At 38.8% G+C, this 27,170-nt stretch overlaps 1 protein-coding gene across 1 annotated transcript in view; it reads left to right on the forward strand.

Moving 5' to 3' along the window:
* Nucleotides 1–16,276: 16,276 nt before the first annotated feature.
* Nucleotides 16,277–27,170, forward strand: part of TAPT1 (transmembrane anterior posterior transformation 1) — a gene marked incomplete at both ends in the record, with an annotated part of 35,350 nt that continues 24,456 nt past the window's right edge. The window contains 3 exons of the mRNA XM_079534376.1: nucleotides 16,277–16,514; nucleotides 21,053–21,183; nucleotides 23,811–23,929. Coding sequence (XP_079390502.1) covers nucleotides 16,277–16,514; nucleotides 21,053–21,183; nucleotides 23,811–23,929 — 488 coding nt within the window. The remainder of the gene's footprint in view (nucleotides 16,515–21,052; nucleotides 21,184–23,810; nucleotides 23,930–27,170) is intronic.

Raw genomic sequence — 27,170 nt, forward strand, 5'->3', positions numbered from 1 at the left:
TATTTGCAATTCTAAATTAGAGTCAACAGCTGATAACACAGCTGTTATTTAAAGTGTAGCTGTGCACTGATAAATTCTGCCCATGTTTAGTACACCAGGAGTTAGATATAATACACAGCTGTAGTGTGGGTTGTGAGAGTCACTTGTGACCACATGGAGAGATCACTTACAGTGGGTGATGCTCACTTACAGTGGGTGATGCAAAACATACCATGCTTGTCTTTTTTAACTTGATGACATTGTTAGCAGAATAGCTGTAACACTGCTTGGAAGTGATTTATGGAAACATTGCTGCATCATCTCTGATCTACCTATGCTGCATTCAGGCAACATAATCTGTACTAGGTAAGAACAGTTACGCTGAGTTGATGAAAACATGATTGTACAGTACTACTATGTCAACTGTACTGTGCTTAATATATCAAACACTTAGTCATTTTCTCACCAGAAAAAAGTTCTTGGTCTTCACTCATGTTTATGCGTTCTGCTTCTTAATCTTAAAGTTGAGGGTATTACTTCTTTTGTTTTAATTTAAAGCTGAACAAAAGATGGGAATCTCACAAAAAGTATTTATTTGCTGACTTCCCTGAATCTGGGCAGAAGAGATAGTGTGTGATGGATTGTATGGAGTAAAAAAAATAACATCATTTGCCTCTTTCAAACTGATATGGCAAAGAGAACATAAATGCAGCAGCATTAAGGCAGCAAAGGAGAAAGGAAAGTGATAACTGACTGTAGAAATATATAGACTGGCTGTTCTTATAAAAAGTGGATGCAAGCTCTGAGCTATGAAGGAGGGAGCTGGAATGAAAAGTAAGAGAAGACTTCAGGTAAGCTTCAGGTTATCAAAGGAAGTAAGTTTTATGGAAAGGCAAATGCAAGCAGAAATGGAAACTTTCACCAGTCTTAACTCAGGAGAAGTATAAAAAGCAGCAGCCTCTTACGTTAGTGAGCCATTGGTCTGAATTGCAAGCACTGCCAACTTTCAGAACAGTTAAGAGAAAAGATAACTTTAACAAACATGTTGTGAAGTCAAGAGAATGAGAGCAGTGGGACAGAAAATACTATTTGGAAGCCAATCACAGTTCTGATTGAATTCTTTTTTCTCTTTCCAAAATGTTGTTTGTCTTAACAAAGAGTATTTCACTATTAAACATTATCACTAATGTCTGTGGTCTATAAAAACTAGAATAAGCTTAGCAACTCAGATTAACAATAGATTAGTCTGTTTTCTAACACATTAAAAATACATTACGAAAGTCTCACTTTAGATGCAACTTCATGGCTGATAATTACAGGTATGTTACTTAGCAAACAGTCCTATTTTGGTGCCCAAACTAGCTGCAAAGTCAGAGAGGCTAGGAATCAGCTCTGTGTGCTTTTACTCACTTTTGTAAAGCCAGCAGTTGACACTGAACAAGTCAAACACAGTCCAGCCTTTCCCACTCAAGCTCCAATGAAAGCACCAGAGGTAGAAGTTCCCCAGTTCTTCCGCCCAGTTCTTCCAAGATGTAGCGCATCCAGGAGCAGCCCAGCTGTGTTTTGCCAAAAATGCTGAGATTCCCAGATGCTGATGTAAAGAAATTAGAATTCTGGAGATGGCTTCAAGTTGCACATCACTCATTAGTGTAAGAGGACTCTTGAGGTATCTATTAGGTACAGACCGAAGGAGGACTGAAGAGCTCCCTGGGGAACAATACTAAAAGAAGGAGAGATTTTAAGGCCATGAGACAGGGTCTTAAAACATTAAAAGGTACTCAACCTAGCTTCCTTACCACATAGTTTTGGATTCTAATCATCAAGTACATTAAGAAATTTGGAATGCAGATGGTGTATGGGCTGTGTATTGCACCATTACTCCTCTGATAGATAGAAAAAGCAGTTATTGCAAGTAGCATTTGTCAGAGCAAACCTCGAAAAAAACAGGACCGACGATTACTATATATTCAGATTCAAGAGACTTATTTCCTATCTTTGACACAAGTCCTAAATCTCTACTCTGCTGTTTCTTTCTAAGCACCTGTAAATGGTAATGTATTTATTTTTACTTGCTACATACAGCTCAATAATTTCAAAATACCTGTTTTTGTCTGGCTTCTTTTAAGACTTTCCTCAACACTCCTTCTCTAATGCAGCCTCTATCTTCTGTGTCACTCGCTTAACTGACCTCTTTAAGCTGTCTGAAACACTTTCAAACACAAGGACATTCACTCTACAAGTGCACGCTATGTAAACAGCATGGCAGCTCTCAGATACATCATTAAATATATCATTGTATCCGCTTAGATTTATCAGATATATGCATGATGAAATAGAGATGTTACATGCATCATCTGCATACATAAACCGTGCATTCTATTCTGCAGAATGCGACACAAAAGCACTGCGTGTACTAAACAAATAGCTCCACCTAGTTTCTAAGCAATGTTATTTCTTAGATCACAGCAGTGATGTACAATTCAAATGAAGCTCAAAGGGAACAAAAATTAATATAGGAAATACTTAAAGTAATTCAATAACACAGGGATGCTTCAACAAGCCTTCTCACTTTTCCCTACACAAACTTTCAGACTAGATCTACTATGACAAATTCTTTCCGTGAGCAGTGCTTTCCTGCTGCAGGTACACTTTCCTGGGAAAGAACAAATCTGCCAGGCTTCATCAGTGTTAGAGAGAAATTTAGACACACTGAGGTGCAATGGTCCTAAGCTAACATTTGAATCTGGAGTTTCAACTCAGCAGGGATTAAGAAGAGGTCTTTGTTTTCCACTCAGATCGTCCACTTCTCTTCCATTTCCTTTCCTGATAGGAAATGAATTCCTTTCTGTGCATGAGCCCCTACATCCTCCATGCTCTCCCCCATTTCAATTCAGGCTACATCTAAGTCTCACAAGGTGTTATTTACATTACTTTGCTAAGATACTTCACTATCCATGTGTTTATGTAACTAAAACTTTTCTGAGCTTACAGAATCTGTTGTGTCTTTAACTTCAGCAAATGCTGGACTAGACTGGACACAATCTCCCAAATTCTAGCCAGCAATCTGTCTGAAAAATTCTTCTTACACTTAAACAAGTTTTCCCCTACTGCTCATCAGGTTTCCTTTGCTCTGGAGCTTGATGATCCCTGAGGTCCCTTCCAATCCAAGCCATTCTATGATTCTATGATAACCATTTCAGATTGTCATTGATTAGTGGTTTGAAACTCATCTCTAAATTCTAGGTTAATTCATTCTTGGACAGTTTATACCCCTTTGCTCTGTTGGATGATACCTGCTTAACAACTTGGTAGTTCCACTCCCAGGTGGTCAAGAATGCCTGGTAAGCAGTAGTCCTCCAGCATCCTCCAGCTTTGAAAGTTGTTTTGGTACTCCAGAAGCATTAGAAATTAATATGTACTCTATCATCTAACCATTACCATACAGGCAGCATGCCTTGGTGTGCAAAACTTCATCCTAGAAGAACCACTAAAAATGGAGGCCTTTCGGATTGGTTTTACTTTGTACTAGCAGTGCAATGCATGGTATTGCATATCTTGCTGTGCGTTCAGCAGCTACCAGCCACTCTTGCTACTAGTTCTCTCATTTACTCTTGGCTTTGAGGCTCCCCATCACCAACCTGCTGTACAAAACATAATATTCTATAACATTCACTTATATGACCTTGAATTTCACCCCCAAACTAAATGCATTTTCCCTTTGTTAAAGTGAGGAGAAGGAACTCATAGGTTGGTTATTATTTAATTTGCTTCCCGTTATTGAAAGAGAGCTAAGTCTCTTCTGTATTGATCTTTGAAGAAGGGCTACCTACCTGGTGTATCTGTTTACCCACAGGTATAAACTGATTTAATGGATCTTTACAGAAGTTTTATTCTCAGAAACTTCATGAACAATAACTTCACTGCTTTTAGTGAAGTAGACCATATCTATAAAGGCCAAACACTTCACAAATGACTGTATACATAGAAATACTGCCAAATATTTTCTCTGTTCTTTCCATTTCCCTGCTATTGACTCAGAATGTAGTAACTATGTAAGAACTGAAGGAGTTTTTCCAGAACGTCCTCACTGAACTATACGAGTCATATTTAAGCAGCTTATTCACCCTATTATGTGCCAGCAGGTCATATTTGTAGCCACAAGGTGGCAGCATAGAATAAAAAATTACTGATGCACTGGAGTTGCTGCTAATGCATGTTAGTTTAATTTCACTTTGATTCTATACCATGCATGGTGATTTTAGCGAGTGCCAAAAACATTTTACCCTTTGTGGTAAATTTATTCAGGATTTTCCAGAAGCGTACTCATCTTTTTATTCCATATTTTCCTATAGAACTTCAGGCTTTTCTTTAAAAATCTGCTTACCTTTGAACATACTTCATAGCCAATCTTTCAAAGAGAAACAGTACTTGGAAGCCAATAAGAAAAACAATTTATATTCACACTGGTATTATAGCACAAACTGCAATAATTCAGCTGCTGGCAAGGACTCTTCTCTGGCAATTATTTAGATCCAACAGAAGTCTACATTAAAAATGAAATTTATATTGAATTGAAAGACGCTTCTTAAAAATCACAAGATTATGTATAAATATTGGCTTGGGCACATCTGCACCATTGTGTAGTGAACAGGGTTCTGATCTGAAAGTCCTTGGGGCTGAAAGGACAGCTAAGAAATGTCATAATTAAAAAAGAAATGCACCATAGACATTTTAAGGCCACTGCAGCTTTGTTCAGTTCCTGCAGTATAGTGGCCTAATGTAAATGTCTGCCATAACTCATCCTGTCTGCTCACTGCTCCCCAAACGTGCAGGAGTCTTAATCTCTAATGTCAACACAGAATGCCAATTTGATATCATTATTAAAGACGTGGATTCAGTAGACCATGTCACAGAGTTTCCAAAAGACCCACATAGAGAACATATACTTGCACTTAGAGGCATTCCCTCGCCACAGAAGCCATCAGTCCCTGCATCATTCTCCTCCTTCAGAGCCCACAGAGCAAGAAGAGATGAGGGGCTGGGTGAGAGCCCCACAGCCAAACTTCACTTCCTGACAGCTGCTGCATGGAAAGCTGCCAAGGGTACATTGAATATACAAGTTCAAGCGTGACCTAACCAAACTTACCTAACTCTAACAATCCTCCACTAAATCATGTCCCTGAGCACCACATCCAAACAGGTTTTAAACAAATGCAGGGATAGTGACTCAACCACCTCCCTGGGGAGCCTATTCCAGGGCTTAACCATCTCTTTTGTAAAGAAGTGTTTCCTGATATCCAACCTAAACTCACCCTGGCACAACTTAAGACCATTTTCCCTCATCCTGTCACCTATCACCAGTGAGAAGAGACTAACTCTGCTCTCACTGTAAGCACCTTTCAGATATTGGAAGCGAGCAGTAAGGTCTCCCCTCAGCCTCCTTTTCCCCAAACTAAATAGCCCCAGTTCCTTCAGTCTCTCCTTGCAGGGCACATTCTCCAAGCCCTTCACAGGGCAACAAGGCACCAGCACCTCAATGTCCTTTCTGTATCAAGGTGCCCAAAAGTGAACACAGTACTTGCACAGCTTTGTTGGGGATCCTTTTGTGCTTAAGTGGAATACTCTTCCGGTATTTCCTTGATTAGTGGTAACCATCACTGTATGGTCCTTTAAGGATTTGTCATAGTGTAATGTAAAAAATCCATCCATGTTTTGGATAAATAGACAAGCAGCGCAACGTCTGATGAGATCACTATTTGCTGAGGCAATATTCCATCTCTAGCATCTTACCTTCAACCCCACTGATTTCTGAGGAGCAAAGAACAAGAAACCCTGCAACAGACCAGGCTGAAATAAAAAGTGTTCCCATCAGCATATTTTCCTAATGTCATCAGTTGAAATTTGATTTATGTCCAAAAGAATGGAGATTACCCTTGTCACAAAACTGAATCTTTATCAATGCAATTCAGAATATTAGATCTTCATTTTCCATTTGAAGCTATTGTGTAGCATAGTTGTATGTTGTTAAAAGAGCTTTTCTCTCTCGACTGAATATCAGTGGTGAAGATAGTCTCTGCTTTTCAGCAGGGTTTCTATTATTTTAATATTGTTACTTCTGGCAGGCATGATTACACAATTTCCAGAGGTCAAAGTGAACCATCACTAGCTTGTATCTGAGTGCTTATACAACACTGACATGAATGATCTTAGATACCACCATGCAGTTTAATTAAAATAGGAATACATGATTCTTGACAATAAATATTATGCTAGTTATCTAAATTATACAAAGAAAAATAACAAATATGATTTTCATTTTTGGTCATAGATTTTAAATCCAAGCTTTTGTTGGTAAAATGAGTATATAGTCTTCAAGAATGTAATTTTCAAGAACTGAAAATCATTGTGTTGTGGACACTAAAGGTAATCCTGCGTCTGCCTGTTGTATCAGCAACATTCACATTCATTTTGTATAGTGAGGAAGAATGCCTTGTCCTAGTAAAAGGCACCTTGCCCTTTTGGCTACTTGGGTGGACTGATAAAATACGTACGTAACAGAAACTGTTTTGTTACCTCTCACTATATTCCTATACTCCTTACTGCTTTTCTATCTACTTATTTGTCATTGTTATAACTTGATTTATTACTGCTGTAATCTCCAGCATAGACAGGAAAATTCTTTGAGCAATATCCTCTGCTTTATTTGTATGGGAGATACGATGAATTTATATGACAGTGCATCAACAACGGTTAACAATCAAGCAAATGAAATCCAGATATAAAAGTTATGATATTTGCTGCCGTTTTAGAATTTCAGAGATATTAACAGATGTTTCTGAATTAGGCTTCACAGTTCTGAAAAGATGCCATAAGTAATAAGTATCCTCATTTTATATATAGGAAAAATGTATTCTGGAAATAATTATTCTACTTTCCACAGAAGGAGCTTGTTGACTCCCCATGTTTGCATAATAAACTTTCCTACTCTCTTCATATTTTAAATGATCATTCGTAAGTCTTCCAATGCAGAAAAACTCCTTACTTAGCCCTCTGGTTGAGAAGCAGATATACTTTCCATTTGTTCCAAACAGACGACGTGGCTTTTGCTAAAATAGTTTACATTTTGTTCTGTGCATTTCATTTCTAGTTGGATTCAAATGTCAACAAATTGATCCTTGGCAAACAAAGCTTTCCACTATGTAATGATATTTCCTCATTAAACTAATTACTTCACTGTATCTGTTGAAATATTGCTTTTAAAGTAATTGGAGACTTACATATCCATGTTCTTTATGCAAATTAAAATGCATAGCTATACTTAGTAAATGGGAAAACTGCCTAAGAGTTAGACTTGTTCCCAACCTGGAAATCCATTTCCACAAGAGAAATTCAGTGGTTAAGCCGCTCCTGAATTTAAATTAAAATATTTAAGCCTGTGTGGCTAAAATTACACTCATCAACCAGGATCAAAATTTCTGAATACAAGTGACTTCATTGTAAAACAGCTTGTCATCTACAATTGCCTCTAACCCAGTAAGATTTGTCATTGCTCTCACTTTCTCAGAGCTGAATTATTTGCTCAATTAATTCCTTGAAGGTTTATAGAAATCAGACTTTGTTGCACATAACTACTGTGGTGCAGTAGTTCAGTCTATTTCATAACTTCAAAAGGCAGGAGGCTTCTGGCATCACAGCGATAGAATGGTCACTGCAAACAAATGGTAGTGTGTAACTCTCTCCCAGGAGTTCAGTTATTTTCTGGAGTTAAACATTCAACTCCTGGCTATCCCTTCAGGAGCATGATGTGGCCAATCCTGTGGCCTGCTCAACAGGGTGTATACCAGCTCACACAGGGCAGCCTAGAGGTCTGAAGGGTCAAAGCGACTATTCAGACAAAGTTTTAAAAATGTGGCTACTGAGAACATGAACCAAACACAGCCAAGAAGGTGACAACAAGATCTTCCATTGAAATACACTGTAGAAATGAAAGGTGAATTAGCACCATAAGAAAATCTTAACTCACACAGCAGCAGAAGTCAGGAACATGTTGTGACTAGGAAAGAGTTAACCAAAAGACATACTTGTTCTGTGAACATTATTCTCCTTTCTTGTTAATTCTCAGGTTTTAATTAAACAATACCTACTCTTGCTTGTATACATCATGGTTTCCAAATTAAATGTATATCGTGCTCTAAAAGTAAGGACATACTCTCTTACTGGAACTGTGAAATATTAGTACGAAACAAGGTGTGCATAGAGGGCTAAAGTATATTGCCACAAAGTGAAGTGTGCAGCATGCAGTTAAGACAACAGCTCTGCATTCGTCCAAGGGACAAAGCTCAAACATTGTGTTTTTGTTTAAAATATTAATTCTCAAGTTTCATTTTTAATAATTTCACTTACGGAAAGGGGAGAACAACTGCTATGAATTGTGAAATATAGGAGTACTAAGAGAGAACTGAATGTGCCAGCTGGGGATACACAAAGGAGAGAATGAGTCATATAACTTCTGGGTATTGCCAGTCATTTGGAAAGGGGTCGTCCTGACTGGGCAGGACTGCAATTATTAAAATTGATGTAACAAGCATTTATTCCTGGGTTGAAAGAACGAATGATCTGCTAGCAGATCATAATGATCATAAATGATCTGCCAGCAATGCTGTGTTAAAGGTTCTGTCAGCAATTATATTATAGGGATTTATAACAGAATGAAAATAGTGCATCCTGATCACTAAAATAACTCCAGAGCCAGAGTTTGTATCAAGTTATCATAACTAAGCAGCTGACTAATGCCCACAAAAATATCTGTATGCATGGGAGTCATCTTTGTGCACGTCAGTTGGATGATTGCTTGTGTAGGGTGGGTTTCTGCTTCTAAACATCTCGGTACAGTGTATAGACACCTGAGTATGAGAAAAAGCATTTCAGTGTTCAGGTACTCTAAACAAATATATGAACACCAGTGCACACCTGTGCATGTTTTTTAGGCCAAAGCAAGCCGTTAGACTGTAAAAGACTGTAAAGAAATTAATATGGTTGAGTAAGAAGTTAATCTAGCACTTCACAGTAAATCCCTGTAACAGAAATGCTGACGGTACTTTAAATGTAATAGTGTTAAGAGAAATCATTTACAAGGACATTTTCTTAGTCAGTTGCTAGCGATTCAAAATGTGCTTTTGTAAGATTTTCCAAAAATGAATATATTTCACTTGGTTAGATTAAAATTTTGGATTCTTTGACCAGTTTATGGTTTCACCAAGGCCTATGCACTGGTATCTTCAGTGTGATCTAAGTGGATGACAGACAGATTTTCAGGTTTTACTCATCGTGTCCTTCTCTGTGTTCTGTCAACTATTAAGCCAGCTTAATATAGGTGCATATCATTTTTTGTAAATTAAAAAATCTCACAAAAATAATAATTTTAAAATGGAAGGGAAAAACATGTTTAGTTAATGTTTTGCTTGTTGATGCAAAGGTAGGGCAGGTAGGGTTACTTTGCAGGAATATCAATCATTTTCAGTATGACTGCCTACATTTATTATCTGCCAGGGCTGAGAGAGCAATCCCAAACACATTCCAGTGCATCTTGTTACTCATCAAGGTAGAGCAATACTCCTGGAGTTTCAAGTGGTGATTGGATTTGTACAGAGCTTGCCAAATTAAAATTGCCTACTTTAAAATAATAATAAAAAAAAAACCTTGAAAAAAAAGGGACAGAAAATTTAGAGTTCCAATTGACAGTGTACTCTTATCTCACCACGCTATCACAGAGGGTCTTGGAGAAAATAAGTGACAAAAGAAATCACTCCCTCAATGCCGTGACTCTAATATTGATAGACACAATTTCATATATTGCTAGATATCGATATAAATATAGATATAATGGTTTGTGAATACATCAAAAACCCATGGCTGAACACAAATATAGAAAAGATCATACAAACTATGCTGGCATTAGTGGAATGAATTCAGAGTTGAACCTGATCCAAACACCGCTGTCACATTTGAAAACTGAATTGTAGGAGTTAATAACTAAAGTGATAACTAAAGCAAATACCAGTCTCAAGGGAAGGCAATTATTCAAAAGCGTAGCACTGAACACTTGCCTGAATGAGACTGGCTAAGTGTTAAAACAACACTTAGATCCTGAACTTGATTCTGATTTCAGTATTCTGTTGCCATACATGTAAATATATGTGTTTATATCTATTAAAACATTATCTGCCTGTGTGAAGAGCAGTTCTGAATAAGGTTCTTTACCTTCGCAGTTTTGTTCACATTGGAATAGATAATCTGCATGTGTTATAGCACCACTGATTCAATTAAACAAAAAAAATTTTTTCTTTCAGACATCAAATAATTCAAAACCAGTCCCAAACTCATGACAATTGTATGAGTCCACTTGTAAAGCATGACTTAATTTTGACTTACAATTGCTAAAGGTTTGGACTCAGAGCTGCTAGGTATATATTTGTAAGCAATACATATCTTCTATGTATGTTATGGAAAGTGTATTTTCATGCGTAACTATAATTGCAAAATGGGCCACAATTTTCTGAAGTAACCTAAACTGGGAATCCCAGAACCACTTAGCTGATATATCCAGTCCTCCAGGAGGCTAAACATTTTTGAAGAACACATTGCTAGTGACTAAAATCAGGAAAGCCCTTGCCCTTATGTTTAAATCTAACACGTCTGAATTCTCTCCTGAGTACAGATGCTTTCCAGAAGTGAGAGACTTAAGATCCTATGTAGGGATCTAGCATGCTAATTGTAGGCATAAAACTTTATCTATCTACCTATCTGCATACTTCATCACAACAGATATTTTCCTGCTGTGCTGAGATTTTGAGCTTATTAAAATCAACAGCACTGTTTACAGCAACTCTGATTACTAAATACACCTATAACATGGATTTCCATCTCTCTTTGGGTTTGGCATGACTGAGAACTCATCCTTTAAGTCAAGGCACATAACTCAGATCATTTTGAGTTTCGGTTTTCATCTCTGCTCCTTGGACCTGAAAAAAATATGAAGAAACGGTAGACATAAACTCCTACATTAGGAAACCAGTATTGACAATTAACTTACCTTATGAAACCTGAGAAAAACAAGCAAACAACAAACACTGCAAACAAACACTGCCCATTATGAGAATTTCACTTTTAGGTACATGAAACTCATGTTTTAGAGCTGAGACTAATGCTATTCTCTTCCCATTTCATGATTTTTGAAACCCTCATACCCTTTCTTTTTTTTTCCATCTGCATTTTGTCTACTGATTTACACCCACCTATTCCCCTCACACCTCAACTCTGGCTTAGGTCTCCTAAGGCAGTAGTGAAAAGTAGCTTCACTTCTATAAGATTTAAAAACACCTTGCCATCTTTAAATGCTATACAATATAACTACATTTATGTAACAACAAATAAAGGGGAAATAGGTGTTTCTTCCATCACTTCAGGATGAAGATTGGGACAAAATAACTTGAAATCTAAGAGATTCTGGAATGTCTCTGTTATTTGCTTCCAAGTGTGTGAACCTTGATGGGAAATGCCCCATATATCATATAGGTGAGTTATGTTTGGGTTAAAAAGACCAATTGCTGCCTCTTCTCTGAGGTCTTTTTATAAGGGTAGTGAAGCAGTAGAACAGGTTGCCCACGAAGGCAGTGGATGCCCCATCCCTGAACACATTCCAGGCCAGGCTCGATCAATTTCTGAGCAACCTGATAGAGCTGTAGATCTTTCTGCTCATTGCATGGGAGTTGGACTAGATGCCCTTCCCTTCCAACTCAAACAATTCCATGATTCTATAAGGCAGCTGTGGGGTTTTGCTCAAGATACAAAACCGAAAGAAATCTCTACACCAAGAAATCAGATCACAGGCAAGAAAAGACTGATCCAGAGAGTCACAGAAAGGCATTTTCTTGAACAAAATACTTGAGATGTCATACAGGGAAAGAGCTATAGAAATATTAAACTAGGGATCTTGTGTAAGTCTGAACAAAAGCAATGACAAAAAGTATATTATGATAAAATAATGTTTTTATTGATCCTGATGATGTTCGTTGATCCTGAACTAAATTTCTGTACCTCTGCACTCCACTCTTTGAACTTAACTGGGGTCTCAAGACAGGTGCTGCATAGAAATATCTCAAAAGAATGATTTCTTCTAAATATTAGACAGGTGGCAGGAATGGAAAATTATGCTGTTACTGGAAAGTACCATTGATTTTGACTATGGAACACCTCCTTTGCTTTACAATAGCGTATTTGCAGCAAACAAATAATGGAAATGTACCAGCGAGAAGTCAAACCTGACTTTCAGGTAGCGTTGTATTGCATAACACAATTTGTACTTGCATTATTCAAGGACATGCTGAAACTGAGTAATGTCCTTAGCTTACCTAAGAGTAAACCTAATATTTGCTGAGAATACAACTCAGAAAAAAAATATGATCAACTGTACATTTTATAGTGAGAAAAGAAAATAAAATATGTATTTGAAAAATGTTCAGTGCTAGGTCGTGTTTATAGGCTTTTATTTCTTACACAGATTGTTTTTCACATACGAAGATTATCCCACAGAAAAATTCTTCTACTGCTTAGATGTTGAACATAAAATGGAGGAGAGAATCTCTGCAAGATTTTTCTCTTGTGGGCGTAAACAGATATTTTTAACTTCAGATATGAAACAGAACCAACTGAGATAGAATTAGATCACATTTCCAACCAATACTTTTGTACCTTGCAAATATATGACAGCTGTGATTTGGAAAGATTTAGAACAAAGTTTGTTAATATTGGTTGTTGCTAAGAGATGCATTGCCTTTAGTAGAAGAATGAATATGCACCCACACCGAGAGGATCGATTAACTACAAGTCACAAATCTAATACATTTTGCTTATGTTATGAAAAGGTCTGAAAATATTTTCTTGTGGAAAAAATATCATTATTGGACTTCGGGTTCATGAGTTTTCTTGACTTGCCTCCTCACAGAAGGTGCACCTGGTGATGTCATTTTTTAAAATGAAAAATGTTCAAAGATCACACAGAAGCCTGTAAAGTTACCAGATGTTATCAGATGTTTTTGTATAGTTACATTTGTTGCATTACTATTATCACCATTTTCTCAATAATACTTTACTGCTAACTTAGGTATTCTCCAGTTTCACTTACCTCTGTTTTGTACAGTACACTGAGTTTCCACCCTCTTCTCAAGACTTCTTTCACATTTCTTAACCTATGGCAATAATTTACTTCTTTTATTACTTACCACTTTGTTGACAGGTTTTTGTGACGTTTGTATTGCTCTCCAAAATAAACTCTTATTTAATCTTTTTAATCTCTTTTTTAGCACATTTCACTGATTAACTATCCATGTTAATAGGGGATATCTGACTTTGTAGGGGTAAATGACAGATGCCAAAGTCTGGAAAGACAACTGAATTCTGCCAGCAAAAAGCTCTGCAAAGAAAGGTTACCCATTATCTGGGTCTTCTTCACAACACTTTGTTGAGTCTTTTGGACAAAAAAGAATCTCAAAGGAAGATTGTAATACGCATAAAAATGCTAATTACACTATCTTCATCAGGAGACGGAATAGTTGCAATCAGCAACTAACAGCAATCAGTACTCAGGAACTAAAACTGAGCTGGACATATTATGAAAGTTTTAAAACTTCTAAGTGTCAGAAGAAATCTCCTGATATCATATCAGCAATATTCCTTCCATTGTGCTTATGTATCAGGTACATTATAGGTAGATAATTGTTATTTCAGAATACATATGGGCAATCTAAAGTTTAAAAAAAAAAAAAAAAAAAAAAAAGAGGTGACCTTCACAAGCTCCAAAAATCAGCAGTACTCATTTTTCTAATAAAATGCAGGTAGTTCTTTATTCTCAGTCTGTATGTACTCTATGAGTATCCAAATGGTTTCAACTGTTACATGAATGAAGCCGCATTTTCTCCTTGGGGCGAGTCATTAGTTTGAAACACCTCCCCTGCAAACCGTCTCTCCTGGAAAAAAGAACTCCATCTGTGGGAATATATACAGGATAGTGTCTTGTTCCACGAAAAATTGATTTGGGAAAAAGATTTGTGAATGGTTATGAAACTGCAGTGTGGATTCTGACCCTTTGCACAGTCACTCAGTAATATGCCCCTTAGCAGATAAGCTATGGAAAGCAAGAAAACACAGCTTGAAGTGCCCAAACAACAGATGGCCCCAGATAACTCCTCGCAGCAAAGCCACTACTTCCTATACCAACACCACTGTAATTTTTTACTAAACAACTTTTCCTTTCTGAATTTGCTAGTTCAAAGACCTTGAGACTGGATCTTGCTGCTGTTGAGTGACTTTTTTGAAGTGGCCAACTTGCAAAAATGCCACATGTAATAGCTGACGCACACATACCTCTGCACATGCAAATGAGCACACAAAAATTCTGGCCAGCGATGGGTTACAAACTGCATGTAAAACTCAGGAAAAAGAAATGCAGGGACTCAGTGTGTATTATCTCGAGACTATCTGCTCAATGTACTTTTGAGGTGTCAAAAACAAAAGTGAATTCTTAGCTGAAAAGTACTGCAGTCATACTATTACCATGCCTTCAGCCAAACTATTACAAATGCAAAACTGGAAGATACTGTAAACTAAGCAAGGTTATCTTGGGTCAGCCCAAGACATACGAAATTCACAACTAATGCAGATAATTCATTTCATAGCTTCTCAACGGGCCTCAAGAAAGAAGACACAGCTGGTTGTTAGATGATGCTTGATGCTGCAGACGCCTTCGTTCGGATACAATTGATAACAAGGTTGTTACAATTTGTTGTCCTTAAAGACTGTGAGAGGCATCTCACAGACGGATATAGCCATTATGCACAATTGGAAGGAGAGAAGCAGTCTCTCAGGGTGTCATGCCACTTTGCACGCACTGCAGCTTTTTTCCTGCTGAGAGGAAGTTATCAGGTATTTTTAAGTAGTTTCTGTTCTGCATCCTAATTTTCAACTGCTTTTTAAACCCACACAGAAAAGAAGGCAGAAGCCAAAACTGTGGATGTATTGCAGCTATCACTGTTAGCACTCTGATACTATTACATATTTTAAGTCTCTGTTAAAAGCACTCCTTTGCCTGAAATGCTTGAAGACCTGGATTAATCCTACCTGATGTGGGGCATTCAGAACCACTAATGGCAGTGGAAATGGGTACTTCTAGACTATCCAAGGCCTGAAATGTTCTGAGACAACCCTCTCTTCAATTAACTCAGAGTTATAGGGGAAAACTATATACACTGTGCAAGAATAAAGCATTCTTTGTTTTTTGCAGGATAAGTAGCTAAATATTAAGCTGAACAAATCTGGCCTCTGAAAGCATGATAAGAACAGGAGAAATGAACGTGAAGGAGATCTTGTACTTGAATTTCAGGCCAGGTGTTTTGTCCTCGTGCTCATGTGAACTCTGCCTTCACACAAGTACTCTGTCATTCCCTTGAGCAGCTCTTTGTGTGCTTTGTTCTAAAAGCTGCAAACATTTTTGAGAATGGAACAATTGCTTTTCATAAATACGGCCAGCAGTGGCACACTGCAACTAACTAAACACGTTTCCAGCCTCAGCAAGACCGAGCTGCAAGACTTCAGGGGTGGCTGGGGTCAGGCTGGGGGTGCTGGCCTTAGTGGCCACTTGGAGCAGTGGTGGCCTGCAGGTGTGCAGGTGGATCATACAGCTTGGCTCCTGGGCCACAGCAACGTTCAGCTGCACAGAGACAGCGCTGTGCCAACCTCAGATCTGTACCGCATGTCATTGAAATCCCGTTGGCATTACAGTTAATAATTCACCTCTCGCACTCCTGACCACAGCCTTATTTGCGTGGTGCGCTGCAGGTTAACAGCGTGCGCTATTTACACTTGCTTTGAACTCCAGCTCCAGACCCCGTGTGACCTTTACACGCACGCTCCTCAGGCCAACAGCAGCGGACCCGCCAGCTCCGTTCCCTCAGACAAACATCTTTATTTGCACGTCGCTATAGCTACAAAACCACGGTAAGCGCAAGGGCCCCGCGGGACGCAGGGAGACTCCGCGATGCGGCAGGCCGGGCGCCGGGCGGCCGGCACACAAGCGGTTAACGCCGCGCAAGATGGCGCCGCACCGCCTTCTGCCCCGCCCCGCGCTCAGTGCTGGAGCGGCAGCCGGGCCGAGCTGCGCCGCCGTCGCGCGGTGATGAGTCACAGCCAGGGGCGCGGTGCGGCGCGCGGCTCGGGGGCGGCGGGCGCGGAGCGGGCGGCGAACATGGCCGGCGTTAGCGACGCCGCCGCGCCGGGCGGCGGCGCAGAAGGGCGGCGCGGCGGCGGCGGCCCGGAGCAGCTGCAGCAGGACGGCTGTCGCGGGGAACCGAAAAGTCTGTGGGGCAGCAGCGAGCTGCGGCCGCCTCCCACCGGCCCGGGGCAGCCGTCGCCGCAGCAGCGAACGGAGACGCTGGGGTTCTACGAGAGCGACCGGGGCAGGAAGAAGAAGCGGGGCCTCTCGGGTGAGGAGCGCGGCTGGGCGGGCGGAGGGACCCCGGGTTGAACCGACCCCTGCCGGGCGTGCTCCGGAGCGGGTGTGAGGCCGGGCCGTGCCTGCGGGACGAGCGGCTGCGAGCGGAGCGGCCTGGGCTGCCGGGTCGAGGCGGCGGCCGAGGAACTTGAGCGAGGGGGAGACTTCAAAAAGTGCGCCGGGAACCGCGGCGGGACGGCTCTGCTCCCGACCCTGCGCACGGAGCTCCGCGCTCGGCGGGCTGAGTGTCCGCTTTTGGCGCGTTGGGAAGCGGACGGAGAGCGGTGAAGTGTGATACAGCGCGCTGGTAGCTGCGGGGCTGATTGTGAGCGGTGTGGGTATCTGCGGTGGTGCTGCGCTTTGAGGTTTAAAGGCAGGCGGTTAAAGCCGCTAGCTGCTAAAGAAGGGCTGTGGGAGGTGGGTGTTTGCACCTGTGCTCTGAGCTCCGCTGGGCGCTGTAACTTTCTGCCTCCTGTACCAGAGCCGCTCCGTGGCTGAGCGTTTGCACCATGAGTGTGACGCCTCTTGCCTCCGCTGCTGAAAGGAGCGGTGTTCCCAAAGCCGCGTGTGGAGTTGTGTGGAGTTTAGAACTCATTCGCTACGTGTAGCTTACCAACTAAGAATTTTATAAGGAAGAATAACAAAAGAAAGCGTGATGGGTTTTGCTATCATCTGTAGCTTTGTTGAAGTTCACAGGGCAGCATTTCAGGAGTCCACTGAGTCAACTTGGAAATCCAGTCCACAAACATTAAAAACTGCCACATAATGTGGTATGGTTAATTTAGTCTCGGCAAGTTCATCAAGAACTTTATTAGCGCTGTAGTTTCAGTTGTGCTTTGCTGAAAATGTGGAAGGGGCTCAAGTTTTCAGGCTGATTGCCGCAGTGTTGGCTTGAATGTGATGCTATGGGTTGTTCCTGACAGAAAAGGGAAAAAACAATTAAAACGTTTACTAACAACAGAACACTTTCTCTCTAAGCTTGACGAGTGTTATGTCATTGATTTCCTAAGACTTGCAGCATCACTGATGGCATCGCTATTGTGGTGTTACTGAAACTGCTGCAGTTTCCATAGTTGTAAGGAATTGATAACAATGCTATGAATTGCTTTGTGATGGGACAAAAACAGTTGAATACACATCTCTGTGCCTGAAAGATAGCTGAATGGGGAATTTCTTAAAGCAAAGAAATCGGTATGGGGGACAGGGGGGGAGCTGTCTTCCAGCAATTGATAGAAAATGGGGAAGAAAAAAAAAAGTCGAAAGTCATCAGTGCTCTCTCTTTCTTTGAGAAAACATTATAGAAAAATGAGTTTCTTGGTAGAGCAGCTAAAAATTGTAACTTGTCTTTGCTGGTAGCAATATGTCTCATAGTGTGTAGAAGCAGGGTGGTGAAACAGCACAAGTACTGTACGGAGAATTTGTCTGGAGTAGAAGAAAATAATTAATTTAACTATATATCATGCTGCTTTAATTTTGAGTGGCATGCATGTTTATGGAAGAATTGTGTGTTTCAAAGTGAGTACCCGAAACTGTTATGCTTAGGATGAATGTTCTGATTGTTTCTCAACAGAAAGTTTTTGAGCTACAGAGGATTTTGCGTTTGCACAAGTTTTCCTGTCCATTTCTGGTTAATGGTTATCCTTTGTGTTGCTATGCATTGAAGTATAACCTGGGTAAATCATTATCTTTGCACCTTGAGGAAGTAACTATGGGCTTTAATGTTTTGAAGATCCTTGTGCTTTCTGTCCTGAGGTGGGGTGGTGAATGAGAATACTTCAAGCATTAAGACTGTGCTACCTATTAAACTTAAGCTGTGATCTGTAACTTTTTTTTCTTTAACAGAGAGGAAAAAATTAAGGAATTTGAAGGAGGAGTTGGAACATTTCATTCATTTTAAAAGAAATGGTGTTTCGGTAGCAGAATTAAGCCATTTTTTCAGGTGCTTAGTTGCTCTGGGCTGCTTTGGTATCTCATCCTGTTCACTTGCTTGCTGTGTGTTTCCTACAGGGTCAGCTGCTGATCCGTTTCACAGCTTTGTTGGCACAGAAGCAGGGCTGAAGCTGGGTGCTCAGGAAGGAGGTTGCTGTGACTGTAGCTCAGTGTGCCCCACTGCTGGAGGGGTTGTTTACCAGGCATAGTCTAGAATGCTTGTATTGATAACTGCAGGCACGAGAAGTTCCTGGGGTGCGGCCAGGTGGAGGAAGGCTAAAATCATTTGGTTTTCAACAATGGGGCTGTCAACCAGTTCATGTGAGGTGATGGGAAGTGGGAACTAACAGTTCCAGATACTCTATGATGGCTGCCTATGTGCAAATACTTTGTAGGAAGCTTCAGTTATTTGAGATGCATTATCTTTAAGTTACAGAAGGTTGGTTACCTGTGGCGTGAGAAAATGTACCTTGGCACTTACCAGAGTAGTTAAGCTTAGGTAAGAATATACAAATTAAATTTTGTGAACATTCTGGGTTTGTCTCCCAATTTTTGTTTAGAAGTTTCAAATGGTAATATTACAGAGGAGAGCTTGAGAGAACAAGTTTGCAAGAGATCTGAGCCTCCATTTAGTGGTTTGAACTTCTGCCGTTATTTTTCTGGAATGAACTTTGATTGAAACTTTAAATGTCAATATTAGTTTTCACTACTCATTAAACTGCATGGTGTTTGGTTATTTTAAAATAAACACCTTGAGGGTTACAGCGGCTATAGTCTACTAGAAGTGGATCAGTTATACACAAATTGTAAGGACCTGTTTAGATAGTGTTTTTGACAGGGGAAAGCAGTTAGGTTCACATAGGTGAAAACAAATCCTGGTTGAAATGATCTCTAAAGAATATTCGTTTATGTTAAGATACCACTACAAGCTTCAGAATGTTTGTAATCCTCAGCAGTTCTAATCCCATGCAGATACATGCACTCACCACCCAAGGCAGTGTAGGACACAAGCCAACCTGCATTTTGCAGCTGCTCTTATTCCTCTCAAAACTCTTTGTAATTTTTTGGATAGTGTTTCATCCAGCTGATGGTTGTCATATTCAGTGAAATCCATTTTGGGAAGCTGCTGTCTGACAGTTTGGGGTGAACTGTTCACATGCACTGTCTCTACTTGTATTCCCACCTCAGCAACTGTTGTTATCAAGGCTATTTTACTAAAGATGAAGGCAGCCTGATCCCTTCACCATCCTTCCGCAAGTGTGGGGCACTGTACTGCGCAAGGCTTCCCCAGTTGTTACTGAAACTCACTGAGATCTGGATCTTCTACTAAAGAGCATGTTTTTGTCCCGTGGTGAATGCACTGTAGCTTCTTGCCTGTCTGTCTACATAGGTGATTTGTATCTTTTGCATGTTGTGTGATTGCTGGGAGCATCTATTTTTAAGCGTCAGTAATAACCAGACATACTGAACTGTACTGAGCGTGCTGTCGCTTCTGAAGTGTTTCAGAGGGGAGGTGATGATCACAGACCTTGTCGGTGAGCACAGACTCACAAGCTCAACTTCTTTGTGCTGATAGCTTCAGTTCTCATGTTTATGCTGTATATTTCCTTTGAAAAACTATTCTGCACAAAGGCTCTTCTAAGGCCACATGGCTTGACTGAAAACTTAAGTCAGACTTCAGCGTATCTATCCAGATCTGTTGAAGTGTCGAAGACCTGTACATCATAGAATCACAGAATAGTTTGGGTTGGAAGAGATCTTAAGGCCTGTCCTGTTCCACACTCTTGCCATGGGCAGGGCTGCCACCCAGCAGCTCAGGCTGCCCAGGGCCCCGACCAGCCTTCTACAGGAATGGGGCTCTCGCAGCTTCTCTGGGTGTCCTGCTTCAGTGGCCTCATTATGCTCTGAGTAAAGAATTTTTTCTAACATCTGACCTGAAATTCCCTTTCTTTTAGTTTTAAATCTCTCCTGCTTGTTCTATCGCTATCTGCCTGTGTAAAAAGTTACTCTCTCTCCTATTTATAAACTGCCTTCAAGTACTGGAAGGCTGCAGTGAGGTCTCCCCTTTTGGAGCCTTTTCTCTAGGCTGAACAAGCTCAACTCCCTCAACTTTTCTTCATAGGTGAGTTACTCCAGCCCTCTGATCATCTTAGTGGCCTCATCCAGCAGCTCTGCATCTTTCTTGTGCTGGGGGCCCCAGGCCTGGGCGCAGTACTCCAGCTGGGGCCTCACAAGGGCAGTGTAGAGGGAGATTTAATAAATCTAGGAGGACTCTTAGAATGGTAAGGATTAAATCCATTAGCATTCAGCATAACTTTATTTTAGTCATCTTTTGGAGAAATAGGATGTCTGATGAAAATGATTGGTTGGGAGAAGTAGTTTATTTTTCTTGTTGAGAGGTGATGGGGGAGTGGGAAACAGAACTCAAATCCTGTATAGCTCCTTCCTTACAAAGTCACTTGACCTTCTGGTTGCTACTAGCAGAAAAGTACTGTGTTAGATACAATGGAACTGAAACATATAGCAAGTAACAAAAACATAGCAGTTTTATCATTCTTAGTGCCTGAAGTGTTTTCTGCTTGTTTGTGTCTCTGAATGTAGATCTTTCATTGCTGAGATTCATCAGTGCTGAGCTAACCAGAGGTTACTTCCTTGAACACAATGAAGCAAAGTACACAGAGCGGAGAGAGAGAGTATACACATGCATGCGGATACCAAAAGAACTGGAAAAGGTGAAGTACTTTTAAATAGTTCTTTAAATTTAAAGATTAAATCTACTGCATTACATTATTAAAAGGAATGTTTATTTTTGAACATTTTTCACTCAAAAAAAAAAAAATCTGCGATGATTAACTTTCTGTGTTTTTAATTGAGAGCAACTCATTGTTGTTAACAGAAATGCACATAACTAGCTTTCAAGTCCAGATGATGGTATTTGGGTTAATTCAAATACAAAGATGTCACTTCAAGGAATGGTCAATCAAATTAAAAAATTTACTGTAAAATGTAATTATTCACTAAAATACAACACAATTGTTTTAGCTAATTTTTCAGTCTGAAGATACGGTGATGGTTGAATTTGTCTTAGGTTTTTGACTTTCACAGCCATCTGTTTTGCTTCTGGCCACTCTTTACCTCACCTTCCTTTCCTTCCCGTTTTCCAAGTGCTGTAGTCATTCCCATAGATGCCTTCCTGCCACTTCTTTTCTGTATGCCTAAATGTAATTCTGACCCTGCAGAAGTTCAGTATTCTGATGTAGAAGAGAATTTCGTTCTCACCCATTTTGAAACCCTCTAGGAGAGGATGTCAGATTTGAGAGACAGCCAGAATATGCTCAGTGTAAGCAACATTGGTAATAAAGCCATCTAGGCTGCATTATAACTGTATTGTACTCCATTATTAACTGTATTACTGAAGAGTAATGCTGTTAAATTTCTCAAAATCTCTAGGTGCAAAGTTGTATGGTAAACCTAATCTAATTAACAGTAAGCTATATTGAAGTAGGAGACCGGCTCCATGACTCTTCCCACCTCCCTCCCTCATCTTAAACACACAATTTATTTTTCATGAACTTTAGTGGCTGTTGAACCATTCTGAGATTTAAATTAGCTTGTAATCTGGCAGTGAATGCTTCATGTTTCTTGCTAAGATAGCATGTGGTGAACTGCTTAGCCTTTGTTCTCACTAATTCAGAGCCCATGTGGAGATGGGAGGGTAGCTGAGTAGAATAGCTTGAAGTAGGAGTAGAAAGTTCACAGAGCAGCAGAGGAAAAGTCTGGCTCCTGTTGTCCATGCCTTGCATAGCCCTCGAGTATCATTAAATTTATCCTTGGTCTGTGATGAGACCTGGTTTTACAGAATTAAATCCATCTCCACTGTAATTATGGAGGCTATTATGTGCAGTCCCTAAGCCACAGAAATTATTCTGAAGGATCATCACCATATGTTTCCAATAAATTTTTTTAACTTGTAAGAACAAGCAAAGACCAACAGTCTTGTATAAATAAGGTTGATGTTCTAAGTAGTGAAATTCATGAGATTTTTGCACGGTAAATTAGACTTTATTGTCTGTTTTGAATGTCAATGGAAGAGTATGAAACTGAGCAATAAACAGATAGATTTAAAAAGTGATGGATGTCTTTTTACAGCGAGAGATTATGAAATAAATTTGTTCTTTGCTTGGGCTTAATCCAAGTTAGCTCACATTCTAGCTATAACAAATTGAATAATACTGAAAAAAAAGAAAAAGTATGCTGCCAAGCACCTGGAAAGCAAATTAAATGGTGTGTAGACCAGCTATTGTACGAATCACTCAACTGATGTGAAAGTCTGCTTAATTTAGAGAAAGCATGTGAGACAGTAGGAAAGGAATGGAGGAATTATCTTAATGACTTGTATTGTTTACTACCTGGCAATGTAATTGCAGAGTAATAATGTAAATCATAATCAGCTAGAATGAGAATAAACTGGAATAAAATGTATCCTCTGATATTAGGTGAATACTTGATATTCTTTAATGTGATTTTATTAGATATGGTTTTTTTTGTTGTTTTTTTTTTTTAACATATGCTTCTAATGCCAACACACTAGGACTTAATATTTAGGTAGAATTGGGGTGCTCAGAGTCCCATTCAGGAGATTAGACTTAGATTCACAAAGTGGAGGGGAAAAAAAAAAAAGAGGAAGGAACATCCAGGGAGAATCAGTTATATAACAGCTTTTTAATTACAGAATTTAGGTCTAGTTTAATTATCACAGAGTAGGTTGACCTATGCCCACAATTAAATGGCTTTAACTGCTTTGATAAACTGAGGAAGCATTTTAACTGAGGGCAAGTATGTAAATTTACCTCTTCATATTTCATATTCCTCTTCGTATGAAAGAAGGATGCGTAGTCCCCAAAGGGAAGTATCATAGCTGTAATTAGGTGTGTAATAGAAAACCAGCAAGGTAAAATCTGCTTTTTTTAGAGGGAGGAAAGGACATATTAAAAGACATACACATGGCAAATGGTTTTACACATGTATACAGCTTTAGAGGTTTGTTGGTTGTTTTTGTTTTTGTTTTTTTTTTCCCTGAGGTTAAAACATTAACTTCTGTAAACTTCGAAGGAAGTCACTGTTGGAAAACAAGCTGCAGTAACATCTAAATGCAATTAGTGAATTGTGGTTATCTGTATAGGACTTTGTTTGGGCCTCGTGGAGCACAATTTTTGATGAAAGTCTTCCGAGCATATATAGTGTTGTGCTTATTTGGTTAATTGAAGTAATATGTATTTTTCATACACAATATAATTCTGAATAAAATTCTTGTAACTCTGTATAACCTACTAACATCTGTTTTATTTTTATAATTTAGTTGATGTTTTTTGGAATCTTTCTGTGCCTGGATGCTTTTCTGTATATATTCACCCTGCTTCCTTTGAGAGTTTTTCTGGCAATGTTCCGATTCATCACTTTGCCTTGCTATGGATTACGGTAAGTTGTTTCAAGAGAAAGATGTTGATACACGTAAATAACGTTTCTGTTTATCTGAGTGGTTAACTTTATGTGCCTTTCAGTGCTGTTTAAAGTACTAATGATTTCTTCCACTCTGAAGTAAATTAACAGTAAATTAATGTCTCTTAAACAAATTTAGGTTAATAAAGAACATACCCCTTGTAGTTTTGTTCTTCTAATATCTGTTTGAACAGTATTTTAGCAATTGTTTGATTTTTGGAGTTGATGACTTGACCATTGTCTTTAACAGACTGATATTGAAAGAAAAGTTTTGATTTTTACGAGAGTTTTTCTTCTTTCCGCGGTCACCTTTTCCCAAGGGGTCCATGTATAAAATGGCTTTCTTTTTTTCCTTAAGAATCTTGGAGAGCAAGTGGGATGGGACTAGCTAGATAGAATATGTTAAACTTTAGGAGTTTTGACCTCTTGTGGTTTTTTTTTGTTGTTTTTTTTTTTTTTTTTTTTTTTTGCTTAGGTCAATGGTAAGGAAGTTGCTAATTTGTAGAATTTCTATTTTACCTTCTTGGAACAGGAATAATAATTTACAAAAAAATGGGACAGAATTAATTTCCATGGTAAAAGTTGGTACTTTAAAGTATACTTTATGACAAAAATCTTAAAGTGTAACCTAAAAGTAAAGGAATTTTTATATTGATGTTATAATTTTTCCTTGAATAAATCAGGGCTTCATAGTTTTCATTGTGGATTTCCCCACGCTATAATTTGGTTTATGGCTGCCAATTCTTTATTTTGATCAAATTGATTCCATTTCTGTTATTGATAGTCCTTCATGTGTGAAGTGCTTTTAGATGCACAGTTTAGAATGTATCTTCTGATTAGAAAGAAATTGCTTCTTATTGCATTAAAAAATACTAGTTTTTTTGTTCTGAGTTGAAATGTTCTTGGGTACTGCTTAAAACAGGCACTAGGTGGCAGTCCCTGATATTGTGTTCTGCTGTTAATTTTGAGCTGAATCTTATATTAAAATTGTCAAGATTTTCCTAGCAGTGTAAAGAACCATCTGGCTGCTGTTCAGTTTCAAATCAAATTATGTGCCTACTTGTGTATTTCTGTATGCTATTGCCAAAATACTAAAATTCTTGTAAATGTAATGGATTTTAACATACTATTTGTTTTTTTTTCTTATTACTTTTTAAAACTTAGTAGTTCTCATTTATAAATTTAGTTTGCTTTTGACAAATGAATTTTCTGCTTTTCTGAAATGCTAATTAAAAAATTGAAAGACCATTTGCTGGCTTGGACAGTGTCAGTGTCCTGACAAAGCAATGATCAGAAGACCAGAGACCTACAATGTTAAAATTTAGTCTGCTTGCCTAACTATATTCTTAGTGCGAATGGCAGGATAGGATGCAGTTTGATCAGTTCAACTTGAATGTGTTAACTTAAAACATGTGTCAGGTAAGATTCAGTGAGACTGAATGAAGGTTTGATTATGGTAGGAATTCCTGAAAAATTTTCTTTTGTGTCAGTTTCTTCAAATGTTTATGGAATTTCTTTCTTTAGAATCTCTTTTGTCTAAGTCATTAATATATTAAAAATGTTTTTTATTGAATAGTTCACGCTTGATTTAAAGTATGTATTGGAACCTTCAGATACTAGAATGATTAATTTCCAAATACTCAGAGTATGCACTTTTTTTTTTGTTTTTCTTTCTACTCATTCTGATTTGATTTTGTTAATGTTAAAACTAAGATTGTATCTTTTGCTTTTCTAGCTCAGGAATTTTTTGCGTGTGTAAATTGAGTTCAGTAGGAAGAATGCACCTATAATTACAAAAGGTACTTGAAGCAGGTGGCTGGTTATCTTCTAACATGTTCATCCTCACAAATGTGTGTGATTAGTTGTTTTTGAACCTGCCACATCATATTCCATTCTGTGTAGTAAATAAAAGTGCTCCTCCCTTCATCTTGACTATTTTCTCAACATCGTAGTGAAGTGACTGAGCAGTGAGTGTTGTCAGCCTTCCTCTTTTACTCTTCAACTTTTCTGTTTCCTCATAACAGTGTAGATGAAGATTATATTACCCTTCACTTCTTTACAACAATGAAAATACGTTCAAGTTAAGGTGTGTTAATTCCTGTCTATAGAGTTGTCTACAGAACTGAAGTGTAGGGGGAGTGTTCTATAGCTTCCTATGCATTTTAATCTTCTATCAAAGAAAGCTGAGAGAACAGAGTAAATGAATCTTGTAGTTTCTCCTTTTTTTGCCTGGACCCTGCAAGTTGGTTCCATTTGACTGCTAAATCATCCCTTGGTCTTTCGAGTAGATTTAGCTTCGTGTATTTTCAGAGCTATAGTGTTGCTAGCATAGCTGTTTTAAAGACTCAAAAAATCTGAAAAATTCAATGACAAGAATCCAAGATTCTGTCATAAATTTAGCTATAAGCTGCTGGTTAAATCATTGTAGTCTAACTGGCAGTGGCTAAGTCATCAGATTGAGGTGGTTTTGGTAGGTGGAACTTCATTTCTCTTAAGCTCCCTATATGATGGCATGATCTTTAAAAAATTAACATCTAACAAAAAATAAATTGCAAGAGCAGTATTTTTAAACTACAAAATAAAAGCTCTTGATACTTTCTTCCAAGTAGTGGAAAAATTCTCAATCTATGCTTTTTGAATCTTAAAAGCTAATTTCATTTGATTGAAATACTTTCTGGAAACTTAAAAGTATGTGCTTTGTTGGAACAACGGATCTAAGACAGAGTGGACTGGTGTTCTTTTCAGATTCAGTCCTCACTAGGCTTCTAAAATCACTGTACCTGTGGTTGAAAGGTGTGGTTTCTTCTTACAATTCAGACTTTTTAACACCTCACACCTAGGTATTCTGAGCAGATTGATGTCTTTGCTCATTTTGAAGCACCTCAGTAGAGCTTACTTTTCTGTTGTTTTTCTTTTTAAACGCGTTGCATGTCAGAAAAACCTTCTTTGGGAAGATGGGAGCACTCTTCTGTGCTGTATGAAAAATACTCTGATAGGAAGGCCAAGTTTAGTAAAAACTGATAAAACTCCCGATAAGTTACACAAAGATGCTTTTACATCTTACCCATAAAATAAGTAAAGACTTTTGCTAAAAAGGTGAGATTTACTGGAATTTCTGGCTTTCTGAAGAAAATACAGAAGTTACATATGATTCTTCTTACACGAAGAATGATTGGGAAGATCTTTACTTGTCTTCCATATTGAAGTGGAGTTGTAGGTC

The sequence above is a fragment of the Tetrao urogallus genome (genome assembly GCF_951394365.1).
Source record: "Tetrao urogallus genome assembly, chromosome: 4".
In the NCBI taxonomy this organism is placed as follows: domain Eukaryota; kingdom Metazoa; phylum Chordata; class Aves; order Galliformes; family Phasianidae; genus Tetrao; species Tetrao urogallus.